Raw genomic sequence first — 19,994 nt, forward strand, 5'->3', positions numbered from 1 at the left:
AGTAAAACACTTTTGAAATATTTATTTATTTATTTATTTATTTATTTATTTATTTATTTATTTTGGTTTTTTTTGAGACAGTCTCTCACTATGTAGTTGAGACTGACCTGGAACTCACTATGTAGCCCAGGCTGGTCTCGAACTCAGAGCAATCCTCCTGCCTCAGCCTCCTGGGTGATGGGATTACAGGTGTGCGCCACCATGCCTGGCTGAAACACTTTTTTTTTAGTAAGTAATAAAGAGTTGTGACTAGTCAAGCAGGACCAAAATCAATGATTTAATGTTTAACATATCACAGTGCTATTGATATAGGAAAAATATAACTCCCAATCTACTAGATGTCAGATGTGCCGAGTTTGTGTTGCTTGAAAATAAAGAATGAATTCTAATGAATGATGAAGGTTGAGAATAGGAAAGTTTTATTTAGAGATAATTCCTGGGAGACAGGAGGGATCCTGAGTGTAGCCACTGAGGCCCTTTGTCAGGGATAATCTATACAGCAAAGTAAAATGTGGATGCAACACAAGTCAAACTATAATCATCCTATAGGATTACAATTGGCTTAGCCAATATTGATCTGAAGGGGAAACCAGTCACACAGCAATGGTAAGTGAAAAGAACAAAGGCATTTTTGGGAAGGGATGTCCAAATGCTCCAGTCACCCACTTGACTGACTGATGCCTATCTGGACTTCCTGGACCAGGAGGTGCTAATTACAGAATAATTCCAAGTTACTGTTTATGCATTAGGAAAGCATGTGGGCCTGGCCATTATGTCTTTATCTTGAGGCCTGGTCTTTAGATGCCCCTGCAGCCACAATTCTGACTTCCTTGAGGGCCCAGATCCTTTCTGACTGCATATTAATTTCATTCTAATTTAGTTGCCTATAGTACTGTGACAAAATCTGGAAGATTAAAAGTGCTATAAAAGCTATTTTCCTATTATTTATTTCCTCCATATTCATAAAAAAGTCTAATTTTTCTTCCTAATTCATCTTAATTTATAACACTGAGATCTGGAAACCACTAGAATCATAATCTTGGGAATCAATTATTTTCAAGAACCGTGCTGGGTTTTAAAACACTAATTAAATTCTTCCAACACTTCTGAAGGATTTTACTACTTCTTTTTTTTCAAAAGAGAAAGGTAAGGCTTAGGGAGGTTTAATAAACAGCACATAAGTGGATGGTAAAAGCAGCGTATGAGGCCAGATTTCAAACCTTAGTCTACTTTCAAGTTATAATGATTACTACAAAGATTTATTACGCTATTTATGAAGCGTTGAGCAAAAAGATATTGAAAAATATTTTGAATTAAATAGTAAATAATTTGGTGTAGAGAGACATGAAAAAGCAATGTTTTCTCAAAATATACATATAAACTCATAAATTCTGCTAAATTTTTTGCTTTTTAAAACTCCATTGTAGTTTTATAATATCATCCTAATGTAACTATCAGCTTCTCAGGCTGCAAATCTTTTTTCCTCCAGGTTTTGTTCTGAAACGAATTGTCTGGCGTGAAGGAAGCAGCTCTAGTCGGTCTAGACAATGGCGTGTACTTACGTCACTACGGCTGATGGGCACTGTCTGGCTGAACCCGTGCATTTCTGTGGTTCATAGCAAATACAATAAAATAGTCAGTAAAACAGTTTTGGGGGGTGTTATGGTTAATCACAGAGATTTTCTTTAAAAAGAAATTAACAAATGAGCAAATGACCTTCATTTACTTCCTATGAGAAGCCAGAATCAAATGTAATGAGAGAAAGGCACAATAGTCTAAATTTTTATTTAAGTTTTTACCGGTGCCTCTTTAATTTTTTAATTTTAATTTTTTAAAAGAGCAGAACTTTTATTGGTACGTGTTTGGCATACCTAATGGTAGCACTCATCGTAAGGAATTTGTGTCTGAACATGATACGGAACTAAGAACTAAAATGCATAATAGATATTGGGAAATGGGAAGAAAATGAGGAGGGGAACAGGGAGGGGTGGGGGGAGAAAGGAAGGAGAGACAGGAAAAGAAAAAGTGAAAACAAAAGGGAAAAATGAAAACGAAGCTTCTGTGCATAGAGAGGGGAGGGAGGCTTCCAGGGAGGGGCAGAAAGGAAAAAAGAGGCAGGAGGCGTTGTGTACAGGTGCAAATATTATTTAATTAAAAAATTAACATGTATATTTGAAGTTGTTTTTAGTGGTTAGCTAAAGCTGTTTTACACAACTTAGCTAATACAGTTCACAATAGCTATTCATACTTACAATTTCTCTTTTTGGTTTTTTTTGAGACAGGGTCTCACTATGTAGTTGAGCCTGACCTGGAACTCACTGTGTAGCCCAGGCCGGTCTCGAACTCACAGTGATCCTCCTGCCTCAGCCTCCCGAGTGTTGGGATGACAGGCGTGCGCCACCACACCCAGCTAATTTTAGTTTTAATGTAAGATTCTTGCAAAATGGAAAGAGAAAACAATGCAAGAGACAATAAAAATTTTCTACGAAAAGATCAAGGAGATAATATAAAGTTAATCTTACAATTTAAAAATATTTTTAACTGTTTTCTGTGCCAATATAACATTAGCCAGAATTCTACCGAAGTTTCGAACAGGTAGTTTTCTTCTTCGCTCTCCTCTTCCTCTTCTCCCGTTCCCCCTCTTCCTCCTTCCCTTCCTTCTTCCTCTCCCTCTTCTTCATTTTCCTTCTCTTGTCCTCTTCTCTTCTTCTTCTCTACATTATTTTACTGATAGCTTTTCTTTTTACATTAGAGTATGTGGTCTTCATTCAACACCTAGCATTAGTTGTAGTAGGTGCTATAAGATTGTAAGTTATATGAAGTAATAAAAATTATACTTTTTACCAATCTTGGTGGTAGAATTTTGAGGGTAAAAATTAGTTTATTTTGTTCGGATATCATATGCTTTGATGTACAGACAGTGATATCTAAACTATGTGAATGAGCCAGGCATGGTGGCTCACGCCTGTAATCCCAGCACTTGGGAGGCTGAGGCAGGAGGATCTTTATGAGTTTGAGACCAGCCTGGGCTACATAGTGAGTTCCAGGTCAGTCTTCACTACATAGTGAGACTCTGTCTCAAGAAAAAAAAAAAAAAAAAGAACAAAACAACTATATGATGAGAACACATTTAACTAGCTGGGTGTGGTGGTGCATACCTGTAATCCCAGCATTTGGGAGGCTGAGACAGGAGGATAGCTGGGAGCTCAAGGCCACCCTGGGCTACAAAGCAAAACTCTGTCTCAAAACACAAACACCACCACCACCAAAACAATAATATTACAAAGTAAGTAAACATATCCTCAGATAAACAACACAACAAAATGTAATTATTAATTTAAATCAGGCTACAAAAGGCAAAGGAGAGTGTTAAGATATAGTAAATAAGACTTTCTAATTAGATAACTAGCAAACTTGTGTTTTAGTTTTTCTTTTTTTCTTTTTCTCAGATAATGATCAGCCTTTCTTCCAGCTACAACCCCTGCATGTTTCTGGGATGGTAGAATTTATCCTGTATTATAATTTTTTTACTGTATGTCCAGTATGCTGGACAGTAAACCCCTGGGAGAGAGTGGACATGTTGAACTAACCCTGTTTGTTGAGCATGAAACACTTTGAAGTTTGAAAGCAATTATGAAATTTTGACTTTCCATCATCTGTTTTGTTTTGTTAATAAAACTAGACATTTTGCCAGAACAAGTCAATTAGCAGCAGCGAGACAATGATTTTCAAGAATCACCTTATTGTCATTATTCTGCGACTCAATTTCCTCCAGTTTTGCGAGCTCAGTCTTTACAGAGTAATTTCGACACCTACTTCTTGGATCGACAGTCCAGGGATGACGGGCAGTGTGCATTTGATCCACGTGAATTACATAAACCCACTTTTGTGGTTATTCATGATGCGGAAGATGGGCACCCTGGGATGAAAAGGTCCACACCAACCTGTTCTTTTGCGAATGAAAGGACAGGAAGACGTCTGCGTGGTTTGTGGGGATAAAGCATCAGGATATCATTATAGTGCACTTACTTGTGAAGGCTGTAAAGGTAAGGGTCAAGTTAACACAAAACTGAAATCTTGGGGCCCACTGAACAGTCATGGAACATTAGGCATGTGAGAATACTCTTCTTAGTAAGGTGTAAAGCAAAACCAGGGAGGACCATGACATGTTTAAAGGGATCCATTTGTGGGGTGAGAGACATGAAAATGAAATGTAAGTTAGGTTTAATTTTCCATTTTCTCCTTCTCCTTTTTCTTCCTCCTCCTTCTTTTTAGCTGTACTGGGGCACTGAGCTACGGCCCCTCTTCTCTCTAAGTTGCTAAGTTGCCCAAGCTGGGCTTGAATTTTTGTTCCTACCGCCTCAGCTTGCCAGAGTGCTGAGGTTACAGGTGTGTGCCACCATGCATGTCCAGCTTGAGTGCCGAGGATTACATCTTTTTACGTGGTTGGTATGATTCATGCAGTTAGAAGGAATTTGAATTAAATGGCTTCTAAAATTCTATTTTTTGAAATTCCTTTTTGGAAAGAAATTGAAAGTCCGAATGTGAAGACCAATACTAAAGATAGAATTTGTAGAGAGTCAAATAGACTCTGATCTTGAAGAGTTTTGAGGTTTTTGAAGCAATTTGCATTTTAAAAAAATGTACAAAAGCAAGGCTAGAAACCTAACCTGCATAAGGGTCTGGTTTTGATCCCTTGTACTACCTCTCCCACACGTTCACGGCTTTTGAGACTGGACCTGGAAATGATTAGGCCTTTGTAGGATGGATGAACATGCTTACTAGAGATACAGAGTGAAATTTTACTGCCAGAATCTCACAGCTCACTCTGGTAAAGAACAGCCAAATGAGGTAACAACTTTGTAAAAAGAATAGCGGGGCAAATATTTGTTTATTCTTGAAATGCAGGACCTTGCTATTAAAACTAGGTTGAACACTGGGGCATAGTTCTAAAAACCCAAATTGAGTTTTCTGTTCCCTTTGTTGAATCTAAAATAGGAAATTTCTGCTCTCAAGTATCTACTCAAAAAGATGTTGTTGCCTTTAAGGAGGAGAATTGACCAAGCTGATAAACTTTACTGTTCTGAAGGGAAGGAGAGAAAGCTAGAAGGGATTACTGCATAGATCAAGAATAAAGAAGGTCTGGGCTGGGGATTTGCCTCAGTGGTCCCACTGCCTGCCTCGCAAGCACAAGGGCCTGAGTTCGATCCCTGGTACCAAAAAAAATAGAAGAAAAAGAAAAATTCTGGGCATGGTGATCCATGCCTGTAATCCCAGCACTCAGGAGGCTGAGCCAGGAGGATCACCAGGAGTTTGAGGCCAGCTGGGCTACATAATGAGCTCCAGGCCAGCCTGAGCCACACAGCCAGACCCTGTCTCAAACAAAACCAAAACCAAACCAAACGGCCACCACCCCAAACAAACAAACAAATAAAGAGGAACTGCTGTACTGGGTGCAGGAAGTGAAAGAGGAAAAATCATCCTTCCTCTGACCGACCAGTCATGGCTCCTTCAGTGTCTCAGCCCATATGAACTCTCTCATGTGGGAAGTGCTAAAGAAGGGAGGTGGACAGAGGAGCAAATCTGGAGAAATATTTTCTAATTTAGTGGATTGAAATGGAAGAGTAAATAGGGGAAAAACGCTTTTCTTACAGTTTTATTTCACATGAACACATATTCTTTTGTTGCTGTTGTTTTTTGGTACAGGGGATTGAACTCAGGACCTTGCACTTTCGAGGCAGGTGGCAGCACCACTGAACTAAATCCCCAGCCCCAACTACATATTCTTTTAAGGGAACCTTGAGAGATGCTTCACAGGATCTTTATATTCTGTAAAACACAACTTTAAAAACGCTTTATGGTGATAAATCGTAACCATACTAAAATAGTGTGAGTTTTTTTTGATGCAGGGCCTCCCTATGTAGCCCAGGCTGGCCGCAGACTTATGGTGATCCTCCTGACTCAGCTTCCCAAGTGCTGGGATTACAGGCATGTGCTACCATGCAGGCCCTACCACACTAAAACAGGCTATTTTCTTAGTGTGAAATAGCTATTTAGTGTAATTTCCAGATGTGATAATTACATGGGATAAGCATGGAATAAAACATAGCAATTAGGAAAGGACTAATTAAATTTCCAGATAAATGTATATTAACCAAACCTTTTCATTAAGGGATAAACATTTTACTGAAATAATTTATATCAACTTGATTACTTAGCTTTTTACTATGAAGGTATACATTATTACAGATGCAAGTAACTTAAGTATGTATATTAAAATCTAAAAAATTTGTTATTATTAGGTTTTTTTCGACATAGCATCACCAAAAATCCAGTACATAATTGCAAGAATGGTGGTCATTGTGAAATGGACATGTACATGCGTAGGAAATGTCAAGAGTGCAGACTGAAAAAGTGCAAGGCAGTAGGGATGTTGGCAGAATATAAGTCCATTTTTTTGGAGGGCTTTTAAAATTTTTCTTACCCTTATGCATTATTCAAGCCATTTTTAACATTTACATGTTTACATTTAAGCTATTTTTCTAAAAACTGATCAATTAAAATTGCTAATTACCAATCTAGATAATTACTTTCATAAACCTTGCTCTGTGCTAAATTGCTCTATTTTTAGAAATACTTGTATTTTCTTCCTCATTAGAATTTCTTATAGTTTAGTGTTTCTTAACCCAAGGTTACATAATGCATCTAAAAAAACTATAATTTAAAATTGGTAGTTCCCCAAAGCATCCACCATATCTATATATGTGGAGCTTACTAACAATTACACATGAGTGTTAAAACTCAGCGCCATAGGGCTGGGGATTTAGCTCAGTGGTGCGGCCACCTGCCTTGCAAGGGCAAGGTCCTGAGTTCGATCTCTGGTACCAAAACAAGCAAACAAACTCAACTTCACAAGCAGGACAGCACCTAGTCTTGAGTCCCTTGTATATTCACTATATTTCTTGCTTGACTCAAAGGATGTCATTTAATCCTTGGAGACATGAGCATTATTTCCTGAATTCTGCCTATTGCTTATGGATCAAAATCTCAAGTGACTTGTAATTTAATTTTTCTCTCTAGCGTACTATGAACATTTCATGTCTAATCTTGCTTTATCCAAACTCTTACTATTTTGCACTTATGTTACTACATTATTTTTTTTCTGGATATTCCTCTATTCTTTCTAGTTCAATCTACCTTGAACTGTCAAAACAATTTCCAACTGTAGACAGTCACATTTTCACTATGCTGCCTCATGTGCCGGAGAGAGGAGAGGGTAAGCTCTCTGGTATCCTACATAGGACATTATTCCAGCGTCAGGGCCCACCCTCACAACTTCATCTGAATGTAATGACTTCCCAAAGGCTTTACTTCAAATACCACTACACCACTACATTCAGCTTTATTCTGTGAAGTTTGGGAACACAATTCAAGCCACATTAATTCCTGATAGATTGTCTCTTCATTGATGCCTAAAAATGTATGTGAAAGGGAACTCACATTCTTCCGTGGCACTCTATAAATAAATTCTGCCCTCCTTCCCTGTAAACTGTAAGAAATTATGTCAAGGTTGAGAAAAGCATTGATATGATTGCAGCTACCATGATATAAGGACATGAGCGTTACTCAGGTGTTATTTATGTGCATTCAGATTCCGGCTATCACAACCGCAGACCTTCGTATGCGCTCTGCTAGTGTTCTGTCAACTGTGACAAAATATCTGATGTAAAGGAAGTATTTGACATTCAGGAAGGAAAGTCCATTTTGGCTCACGGTTTCAGGACTTCAGTCCATGGTCAGCTGGCTCCATTAGGCCCGTGGTGAGACAGGAACATAGCGGAAGGGCAGCTGCTCAGCTCATGGTGTTCAGAAAGCACAGAGAAATGGGAAGAGCCAGGAACAAGATATAATCCCAAGGTCTCACTCTATGAGCCACTCCCTCCAACTAGGTCCTGCATTTGTCACTTCTCAGTAATGCCATTGTCATGATCTCATCATTGGGTTAATCCATGGATGAAGTTAGGACCATTGTGATACAACCACTTCCAAGAGTTCAGCCCTTGAATTTGGGAGATTTTTCAGGGATATTTTAGATCTCAACCATAAAATACTCTTACCCTTTTGAATACTCAACGTATTTAGTACTTGATTAGTCTTTTTTTTTTTTTTTGAGACAGGATCTCACTATGTAGTTGAGACTGACCTGGAACTCAGTCTCTATGTATCCCAGGCTGGTCTCAAACTTGCAGCAATCCTCCTGCCTCAGCCTGCCGAGTGCTGGGATTACAGGTGTGCGCCACCACACCTGGCTTTGATTAGTCTTTTTAAAGCTTCATAATTGATGATAGAAACCTATAAAACAGCCTTGTATGTTACTTCCTTTCTTTTGGAGCCTTAATTCCCTTACCATATGCCAATACTTTCAGTATCTTGTTCTTGATGAATTCTTTTCTGTGTTTTAAAGTGCTATATCCATTATAAAATATTGTACTCAGGACATGGTTTTATATACATAGAATGGAATTCAGATACTTGATCCTAGTTCCTGTGGATATAGGAAAGAGTTGTACAGTTGAAATTCTTTACCATCGTTTCCTCTTGCCTCTGTGTAAGATTTTACCAGTTTATTTTTCTTCCTTCCGCGATCTGTTTAACCTCTCTGGCATTCCTTTTTTTCTGTAGGATACTCTTTTTTTGTCAACTAAACTAACACTTCTTACAAATATATCTCTTAATAAGTCATCCTATAATCAATCTCATCTGATTCTAATGACTACTTTTCTTTATTTCATTTTTGCATTTATGTGTGCAGTTCAAAAAATTTTAATATTTACTTGGTACCTTTTAAATGACTTCATATTTTGATGTATTCTTGCTCCCTAACAAACTAATGAATCCATTTAGAAGGGGGCTAAGGTTTTTATTTTGTTTTCCAATTGTGCTTCTGATATAATATTTTATACAATGTTTTAAAAGTTCATGAAAAATTACAGATATAACACAAGGTAAATATTAACATTTGGTTATTTTTAGCAGTTATTTATGGTTTCTGCTGCTGTTTGGATAGAGGTAGAACTTGAAGGTTTAAAAATCTATGAAAGCAACATGCCCAAATAGAAATTATTTACCTTACAAAAGGAGTAGGTCTGGGGATGTTGGTCAGTGAGAGAGCACTTGTCTACCATGAGTGGGGTCTGGGTTTGATCTCTAGCACTGTCCTCGAATATATATGGTAGCCTTGTTTATGAGGGAAAATAATTGACTTAGCTCATTTAAAAAGTCAAGTTATTCTCCTGACCTTATGATATGAAAGTCAAGAATAAAGCTTTGAGGGCCAGGTTATAGCTCAGGGGTAGAGCATTTGCCTAGCATGTGAGGACCTGGGTTCAATCCACAGTACTGCTAAGGTATAGATAAGGTAGTGAACTGTTCTACTAGATGATTCTCTGTATTAATGTGGAAAATGCTATTCTATATTGGTTCCAAGATACAATTAATGTGTAAAATTCCCATATAAAATCTGAACTTGTAATTTGGATATGGAAGATTTAATTTTTAATTTCTGTCTGGGATGACTATGTACTTTTAAGGAAAAGGAGAAAGAACAAACTTCACAGCTCTGTACGTACATGAGCCAAAAGAAGGATTCTTTGTAAAAAGGTGTCTATGATCATACATATAAATACAATATGAGATAATTTTAATCAAATCCTATGACATTATTTTCCATGCCAAAAACATTTTTTAATGCTTTTTGTAATATCACAGGTTTGCTCACAGAAATCCAATATAAATCAAAGAGACTTCGAAAGAATTTTAAGCAGAAGAATAGTTTTTACCCTAACATCAAAGTGGAAGAGAAAGGAACAGACAGCAAACTTGTGTCATCCAGTGGAAAAACGGCAAGACTTTTTGTGCACAATTTCTTCTTTTGTTCATGATAACTTGTTCAATAAGTATGCATTATAGTTTCCCTGTGTATTTTTTTACAGATTCAGGAGAGCATGGAATTAACTCAAGAAGAACGTCAGCTTATTAGTAGCATTGTAGCTGCTCACCAAAACTATCCAATTCCCATGGAGGAAACAAAAAAAGTTGTATGTATTCATCACTGGCGATAAATAATTTAGAATTGTTTATGTTAGACAGTAAGAGCATAAAATCACAGTATAAAATTTCACTAGTTTTTTGAGTGAAAATAACATTTATTTTGTTGTCTTTTAATGTGTTAGGTGCAGGAAAATGCCAATCCTAAACTGAGCTTTTTGCAACTCTCAGAGACAGCAGTCCTACACATGCATGGGATGAGGGATTTTACCAAGAGGCTCCCAGGTAGTTACATTGCCTCTGGAAAACCTTAATACTTAAAACACCTTTGACAAAAGGTCCTGCTTGAAAAGAAGGGGAAATTGTAGAAAAACAAGTTTTTTGTTTTGTTTTTCCTATTAGTGCTGCTGCTTCTAACTGCAAAAGCATGTTTGCTCTAATTAGGTGGGTGAAAAATGTAAATACAGTACATAAAAATATTATTCAAATGACTTCAGAGCCTTGAAGTCAAAACAAATATGCTCTCGCTGTATGTTTTATTTTGTTTTTGGAAATGACTTTTTGTTCTTTATTTATTAAAAATTTTTATTTTTAATTTATTATTATTTTTTTTTATAGGTAGGGTCTTTGTACCCTAGGCTGGCTCCAAATTCATGATCCTCTTCTCTCAGTTTCTTGAGTGCTGGGTTTGCAGGCACAATCCCATGAGGTTTGGCTTGTTTTTAATTTTAATTTTTATTATTTATTTATTTATTTTGGTACCAGGGATCAAACTTGGGACCTTGTGCTTGTGAGGCAGGCAGCAGAACCACTGAGCTAAATCCCCGGCTTGGGTTGTTTTTCAGATAAAACATAAAATGCAGAAAAGTCCCTATATGATACTAGAAAATCATGCCACTGTTGGCCAAAACTTAGCTATTTACAGGTATAGTAACTCATAGAAACAAAAATTAGAAGACTAAATCAAACATGTTCATTTTGTTCTTGCCAAAGGAAAAGTATTATCAAATTCCATGGGAAAAATATTATCCGGTTCTTATAAAAATGCTCCCAATATTACTATGTGTAATAAATTTTTTTTTCAGCTTTGTAGTTGCATATTGTGATTCTTTACTTATTTTTGTATCAGGGATCAAACTTGGTACCTTGCACTTGCAAGGCAGGCAGCAGAACCACTGAGCTAAACCCCCAACCCTGTTCTTTTTGTTTTTTTTTTTTTTTGAGACAGGGTCTCACTATGTAGTGGAGATTGACCTGGAACTCACTATGTAGCAAAGACTGGTCTCGAACTCACAGAGATGCTCCTGCCTCAGCCTCCCGAGTGCTGGAATTATAGGCGTGCACCACCACACCTGGCTTTATTCTTTTGGTTTTTATTTTGCAGTTGATGGAGATGGAATGTTGTTTTTTTTTTTTTTTTTTTTTTTTTTTTTAAGTGCTGGAACTCAAATTTAGAGCCTCTCACATGCTAGGCAAGCATGACTCAGCTATATCACCAGCTCTATATCATGATTTTTCTGAGGAAGAATTTATGATTCATAAGTAAATAAATAAAATGTTGAATATGGTATCTGAAAATTATCTTTTCATTATTTATTTCTTCCTTATATTTTCTTAAAGGATTTAAAAATTTGACCATTGAGTATCACACTGCATTGCAGAAAGGATCGAAAATTGAAGTAATGTTTCTTCATGTGGCCCAATCCTACAGTCAGAAAGTCACAGCCTCTGAAAGTAAGGAAGCTTTATTTCCTTCTCCCTCCTTCCCTTCCTTCCATCCTCCCCTCCACCCATTTCTCCCCCTTTTCCTACAGCGTCTCAACTAAATTGTCCTTGACCTTTTGGGCTTAAGTGATCCTCCTGCCTCAACTTCCTGAGTGTTGGGACCATAGGTGTGCATTTCTAGCGATAATGCTTTTTTAAAAACTTTAATGTCATTATGTTAAATTTAGTAACAACTTATATAAAGTTGAGCTATTTTTAATTATATTTTTGTTTTGTCAGGTGATAGAGGAATAAATATATCATAATAGCCACTTAGAATTTTCCAATACATGGGTCTGGCTTTTTTTGTCCCCTTTTATAGAGAGCCAATTTTACTATACAGCACTGTAGAAAATACATTTATGGAGGTTCTACCATACGCTCTCTCTATGATATTAATCTAGCTTAATGTTTCAATGACAAAAATTATAAAGTTACTATTTATCGGGAAGGCTTTCCATGTAACAACTATTCTGGATTCTGAAAGACACTGAATATACTATTTATTTAAGGGTTAGAAAAAAATCAGACTATATTTTTTCCTTTTTAGCAGGTACTGTGACAATGCTGAATAATTCAGCTGGCACACGGAATGGTCCTCACCAGAGCTGTGACAGAAGTATCATTTATTCTATGGAACAATTTAGCAGTGAACACTGCCCTTCTCTGACTGGTAACGCACAATACAAAATATCATTTGGGCAGATATAATGTTTAATTTTCTTACACTGCATTGTTCTGAGAAAAAATGATAATCACAGCACGTTTGATTCTCTAGGTTCTAATGAAAATACTTTTTTTACTGACCTTTTTAGGTATCACTGAAGAATTTATTAGCTCATTGTTTTATTTCTACAGAAGAATGAGTGGACTTAATGTCAATGACACCAAATACGCTCTGCTTGCGGCAACAACTGTGCTTTTCTCTGGTAAAAACCACCTAGCAGTAAAAATCTGGATGAAATTTGTGAGTGAAAAATGAAGATAGTGGTTATTAAATTATTATTTTATAAACGTCAGTATGCATACATCACCAGAGTATGATGTCTGAGGCTCTTTGGGGGAAGATACTGAGAAGGGTGATAGCTGGGTCATGCGGACTTTATAATTTTAGTTCTTTGGGAAATCTCCATGTTGATTTTCACAATGGTTGTACTAGTTTATATTCCCACAAAACATGTAGGAGAGTTCCTTTAATGTTAGGTGGCTTAACTTTGAGTTCTTTATATATCCTAGGTATTAGTCTTCTGTTTGAGGAGTAGGTGGCAAATATTTTCCCATTCTGTAGGTTCCATGTTCATGCTACTTACTGGTGCTTTTCCTGTACAGAAGCTTCATAGTCTGATTTAATCCCATCTGTTGATTCTTGCTGTTATTTCTTGTGCAACTTAGAAAACTTAATCCTTTAGGAAATCCTTTCTCATACCCATGTCTTCAAGTGTTTTACCTATTTTATCTTTCATTTCTTCTAGTGATTGATTGATTGATTGACTGACTGAGACAGGGTCTTACTATGTTGTTGAGGCTGGCTTTGAATTCTCTACGTAGTCTAGGCTGGCCTGGAATTCAGGTGTGCACCATCTTGCCTGGCTATTCCAGTATATTTAATATTTCTATTTTTATGTTTAAATTTTTGATCCATTTTGATTTTAACTTAGTGCATGGTGAGAGAAATGGGTTCAGTTTCAATCTGCAGACGTCCAGTTTTCCCAGCAGCGCTCATTGAATAGTGTATCTTTTCTCCAATGTATGCCTCTGGCTCCCTTTGTCAAATATCAAATACATGAATGTGTCTGGGGATGTTACTGCATCCTCTCTTCTGTTCTTTTGATCCATGTTCTGTTTTGTTCCAGTGCCATGCTGTTTTTATCATTATTGCTTTGTAGAATAGCTTTAATTCAGATATTGCAAGGCCTCCTACTTTGTTCTGTTGCCTGAAATTGCCTTAGTTATTCTGTGTCTCTTCTGGTTCGATATGAATTTTAGAACTGTTTTCAGTAGTTCTGCAGAATATGCTGTTGGTATTTTGAGTGGGTCTGCATAGAAAACTGTGTAACAGTTTTGGGAGTATGGCCGTTTTGACAACATTGGTTCTGCCTATCCAGGAGCAAGGAACATCTTTCCATTTTCTGATATGCTCTTCGATTCCCTTTTTTAGAGAACTGTAGTTTTTTTGGTAGGAGTCTTTCACTTCCTTGATTAAGCTAATTCCACAGTAGATAGAAACATAATGTCTTTCCATGAAAAAGAATAGCTCAAAAGATAAATGAAAGCTAAGTCAACACTCCTGAAAATACTCAAGAATGCCCATGTTGGAGAGAGTAAAACTGACACAGCTAAAAACCCAGATAAAATGAAAACACCAAGTAAGGTCAATGAAGAAACAACAAAAAATGAAGGAAAAAGAAAAACAAAGGACTCACCATGGAAGAATGAAGGCAATGATAGTAAATAATCAACACATCTCAGTAAAATCTCTCAATGTTAATGGCTTCAACTCTCCAATTTAAAGACACAGAGTGGTCAAAAAACAATCCAACACTGTTGCATCAGGAAACTCGTCTGATCAAAAAAGATATTCATAGACTAAAGACTAAAGGATGGAAAATAATATTCATGCATCAGGACCCCCAAAACAAGCAGGGGTAGCAATTTTAATCGCGGACATGGTAAACATCCAGCTAAAATCCATTAGAAGGAATGAAAAAGGTCACTACATAGCAGTTAAGGGAACACTCCAACATGGCCCTTTTATGAGACACAGAGAGGAGTGGAATACCATGGGACAATAGATCGGCAGGCTTCCTTCTCACTCCCATCAGTTTTAGCTTTCTCCCTCACTGGAAAGGAGACTGGGCCCCAGCCTCCTGGGGCTGGTATCTGTGTAGTTTGTCCCTTTTATCTGGGCTGAGGAGAGGATAGGGCAGTGGCTATGTGTAAGGCACGAGGAAGCTTAGAGAAGCCGTTTTTCTCACCCAGACCCTGACTTCCTAGGCCAGCACCTACATATTCTGTCCGTTCATCGGAGCTGCGGAGGGGTTGCTGGTTCATGCTGTAGACCTGAGGGAGTCTGGACAAGCTGTTTGTGCACAAAGAAAAAAATCTGATTTTTAAAGCTCCATCTTGCTATGTTAATTACACCATCCCTTATTCTTACTCCACCCCAGGCACACTGTTTTGGACATAGACACACTGAAAATTTCAAGTGGATTCTTGCTGCAGGTTTGGCCATTCTTGAAAATTCTTTTGCTCATAAAGCTTTTCCTCCAGATAGGCACTTGCTTCCACCCTTCTTTATTTTGGTCTTTTGCTATGTCATTCTATCTCCGATTGGCTTTTTAAAGTAGCTACTATCCCTCCACCCTAAATTCTTATCCATTTCTCTGCTTCTTTTTTGCGACATCACTGTCTGTCATATTACATTTTTACTTTAAAAAATGTATGTATGTTTCTTTCTTTCTCCACTTTTTCCAGACCCGGAATATAAGCTTAATGAGGGCAGTGGTTCAGGCTGTTATGTTTACTGCCATATTCCATACTGGTGGAATGAAAGCTTTTTAACCACACAGAAGTTCTTGCTTGACACATATTTTACAGCTAAGGACTTTAGAAGCTTGGTCTTTACTTACTGTTGACCTTGGAGAAGTTACTTAATCTTTTAAAGTTTCAATGAAGCCTCTTCTTGCTCTTACATTCTTTTCTTTTCTTTTCTTTTTTGTGGTAGTGGGGATCCAACTCAGGACCTTGTGCTTGCAAGGCAGGCACAGTACCACTGAGCTAAATCTTTGGCCCATGCTCTTATCTTCTTAAAAGTACTTTCTGACCTTTCCTTCCTATGTGACTTTATAAAAATCAATTCTGTAAGCTTCAAGAAGCTCATGTGAAGAATGGTGGTTAAAAACAGAACTTCTTTCATAAAGTATCATGAAGAGTCAATAAAATAGCCGGGTGCGGTGGCACACACCTGTAATCCCAGCACTCAGGAGGCTGAGGCAGGAGGATCGCTGTGAGTTTGAGACCAGCCTGGGCTACATAGTGAGTTCCAGGTCAGTCTCAACTATACAGTGAGACCCTGTCTCAAACAAGGAAACAAACAAACAAACGAGTAAATAAAATATTGCAACAGAGGCAAGTTACTTAGCATAATATCTGACATATATTAATGTTTTGGTAAATGTTTGTTATTTAAAATCTGCATTGTTTTAAATGAATTCACCATAATCTACCACTTTCCAATATACGTTAAGATAAATCCAATGATATTTTTCAGATCGTCCATGCATTAGAAATAAACAACATGTGGAGAATTTACAAGAACCCATTTTACACATTTTGTATAAGTATTCAAAGATTTATCATGCAGAAGATCCTCAACATTTTGCTCGTCTCATAGGGATGCTAACTGAACTGAGAACTCTGAGTCACAACCACTCAGAGATACTTAGCACATGGAAAACAGAGGACCCCAGACTGACTGCTTTATTCTCTGGGAAGTGGAATTTGCATTCACATCACTAAAAGCTTAGAATGCTGTGGTTCATACTAAATTTTCTAAATCTAAATTAGATGACTGCTTTGAAGAATATGAACAAGACTGGTGTGCTGCCAGCAGACCACCCTAACTTGGACCACATCTGGGCTCATCAAATTTTTGTGGAACATAGGACTATCACTAAATGGACGTCCGAGATTCTTTTCAAGATTGGACTCAGAGACAGCAATGGCTACTGATTTTGCATAGTTCCTTCAAAGGGAACCATAATAGCTGCTACCTGAAGGAACTCCACTTATTTCATTTAGGTTAGTAATTTATAGACATAAAAAAAAAAGCTACCAAGTGGAAGCAGTTGTCATTAGGATTAAGCAGTTTGTGGACCTCATTAATTAGGGCCAGACTCACAGTATAAGGAACTAATATTTTAAAACCTATTCTTACCAGAACATTTTATGAATTATTAAAGGAGGGCAAAGTTTTGTTAAACTCTTACCTTATCTTAGTGTCTTAAAAGAAGAGATCTTTTATAAACCCACACTGAACAATTTGTGATGCTAGGTATTGAAAAATTAAAATAACAAGTTTAAGAATTATTTTAACATATATTGGGAAATTAGCATGATTTCCTTCTCATTCATATAGAAAATGTTTTGACATCTTTTCAACACCTTCTGTGAGAACAATGAAGTTCTTAAAACCTGAAATTGCCACAAATATTTTAGTCCTTATAGGAACTGGATGATAATATGTTAAAATAAACTTCATATGAGATACTACATAAAAGTGAGAAAGTCTATTTTGGCAATTTATTTTGAATGACTGGATATTCAAGTAAATGAAATATTTTGAATTTAAGTTGTCATAATATTAGAATAATATTGAGGCCCCACACTGTATTCTCCTTGAATTCTGCCCAATAAAATCTTTCTAGGGTCTCTCTGAGGAGTCTTGGAATTTTTTTCAGTGATGAGTTACTTATGTGGTGGGCTGACCTGAGGTTCCACTCTTTCTAGGATAACTCCTCCAACTTTTTCTGATGATCTTGTGTGAGGCAGCTTGGAGGCAAACTGAGGAATGACTCTGCACTCTATTTGGTTCTCTGTCTTGGTTACTTTTCTCATTGCTGAGCCACCCAAAGTTAAAGGAGGAAAGGTTCATTTACATCACAGTTTGTAGATTTCTTAGATTCATTTAGCTCACAATTTGTACAGGTTTCAGTCTACAATCCAAGGCCAGGTGGCATGGGAGAGGGGCATGTGATCACAGAGGAGGAAAAAACAACCCCCAAAAACCCAGTTCACAGCAGCCAGAAGGCAGCAAAAGCAGGGAGCTACAAGACACAAGCTGGACCCTTTCTCTGCCCCTTGTACCTTATCAGGCTACCCATCTTTAGGGTGGGTAACACTCACCCTGGGCGGAGCAACCTTAATCCTAACATCGCAACAGGAATCAGTCCCAGCATCCCATCCTTGATCCCAGCAGCACACAGTCTAGATCCAGCCACCTCCAGAAAGCCCCATCTATGACTTCATGAGGCTTTGCGGGGACATCTAGACACAGCCATAACACTCTCCTTTCTTCACTTAAGGGCAGTGAGGATGAAAATAACATGACAAATCATCCTCACATACCATGGGTAATGGAAGAATCTTAACATGGATGACTGTAAGACCTTCAGTGGGGCACACCCATCCTTTTGGCAGGTGGTCACATGATTGTCTTCAAGGAAAAGAGAAAATACAGTGAATGCCTCCCCTTCTGGTCTCACATCTGCATGTTACTTCATACCTCTTCTATGAAATGAGAAAAAGAAACAGCAGTAATAAATTTTTTTAAACTCCAAAAATATTAGGAGTAGAATTTTGGTGTTCAATAAAGAGCAGAGTGTTCAAAAAAAGAGCACAGTTGATTTTTCTTTTTTTTTTTACTATTGTGCAACCTTTTTCAAAACTGTCCTACTTTAAAAAGTTGAGAATTAGTCTTTATTTATTTATTTAGAGACAGGGTCTTGATACATAGTTCAGATGGGCCTTGAACTCACTATGAACCCCGGGCTGCCCTCAAGCTTGTGATTCTCCTGCCTCAGCCTCCTAAGTGCTGGATGTGTGCCACCATGCCTGGCCAAAACTGTCATATTAAATTTGTACCCTTGACTTAAAACATCTTAATTAGATGTATCAGTTATTTCCCCTCATGGTGCCTGTGCACATTCTTGGTATCATTTTTCAGGAGTGTCTTTTCTCTTTTGGAACACCTGGACCCATTTTTTTCTCAGAAATTCTTTTATTTATCTTTTTAATTGGTTCATGCCTGTAGCACATCACGTTTGTATTTCTTGGGGGAAATTGGTACATGTACATAGTATACCTTAATTCCTGTCTTCGTCTCCTTTCCCATCCCTCCTGCCCCTCCATCCCACGGTTGATCGCCTTCCTTTTGTTCGTACCTACTTGCAAGACATAATATTTACATTCCTTGTTTGGAGTTGGTACGTGTGCATAACTCCCTTTAATTCCATTTTTCATCTTCCTCCCTCCCCTTCCCTCTAACTCTTGATGCCTTTCACCTTTGAGAAATCTGTCTCCCTACTTTCTATTGCCTTTTATTTTGCTCTTTATTTGTCCTTTGGGTTTCTCATATAAGAGACAGCATAGGATATTTAAATGTGTGCCTTATTTATTTCACTTAACATTATGGTCTCAAAGTGCATTCACTTTCCTACAAATGAGTCAAATACAGCATATCTTTCTTTATGGCAGAGTAGTACTCCAGAGTGTATTAAATACCACATTTTCTTTATCCATTCATCTGTTGAACATATAGGCTTCCTACAAGATCTGGCTATTACAAATTATGCTGCTATGAACACAGGTATGTATATATCACAGTAATATGATGTATTTAACTCTTCTGGAAAGATACCAAGAAGGGGAATAGCTGCATCAAATGTAATTTATAGTTTTAGCTTTTTGAGGAATCTCCATACCAATTTCCATAGTGGTTGTGCTAATTTACATCACACCAACAATGTAGAAGGGTTCCTTTTCCTGCAGCCTCACCAACATTTATTATTATTTGATTTTTTTTGGGGGGGGGTTGAGACAGGGTCTCACTATGTAGTTCAGACTGCCCTGGAACTCACTGTGTAGCCCAGGTTGATCTCGAACTCACAGCGATCCTCCTGCCTCAGCCTCCCAAGTGCTGGGGTTACAGGCGTGCACCACCACGCCCTACTATTGTTCGATTTCTTGATGATAGCCATTCTTTTTGGAGTAACATGGAATCTAGAGTTGTTTTAAATTTCCATTTCTGTAATGGTTAACACTGAACATTTCTTCATGTATTTATTGCCCATTTGTACTTCTTCTGTGAAATGTCTACTCATTTCACTTGCACATTTTTTGTATTGGTAGAGTCAGTTTTCTTAAAATGTAAATGAAGGAGTTACACCGAATCATTAATTTCAGCTTAGAAATGTCTTTAGCAGAAACTATTGCATGTGATAATTTATACAAAACAAAATGAGTTATTTTAAAAATACTGTTAACGTCCTTTAGAAAAGTGAGAGAAAACCAAGTTAATCCATCTAAACGGAATTTATTACTTCATTGCTCAAACCTATGTAGTTAACACCAGGATAATGATCTGTCTAGTTACCCACGCCTGAAATCAGAACCAGAGAGCCTTT

The 19,994-nt window shown here is 37.4% G+C and overlaps 1 protein-coding gene across 1 annotated transcript; it reads left to right on the forward strand.

Moving 5' to 3' along the window:
* Positions 1-1,469: 1,469 nt before the first annotated feature.
* On the forward strand, positions 1,470-16,469 carry LOC104866975 (bile acid receptor-like). Its single transcript, XM_010631217.2, is given in 10 exon segments — positions 1,470-1,611; positions 3,683-3,951; positions 3,953-4,046; positions 6,303-6,443; positions 9,769-9,902; positions 9,993-10,097; positions 10,233-10,332; positions 11,668-11,781; positions 12,627-12,740; positions 16,082-16,469. Coding segments are annotated over 10 exon segments (1,383 nt in total). The 5' UTR covers positions 1,470-1,547; the 3' UTR covers positions 16,330-16,469.
* Positions 16,470-19,994: the final 3,525 nt, after the last annotated feature.

Source organism: Fukomys damarensis, unplaced genomic scaffold, assembly GCF_012274545.1.
Source record: "Fukomys damarensis isolate Sample0158 unplaced genomic scaffold, DMR_v1.0_HiC HiC_scaffold_33, whole genome shotgun sequence".
Taxonomy (NCBI): domain Eukaryota; kingdom Metazoa; phylum Chordata; class Mammalia; order Rodentia; family Bathyergidae; genus Fukomys; species Fukomys damarensis.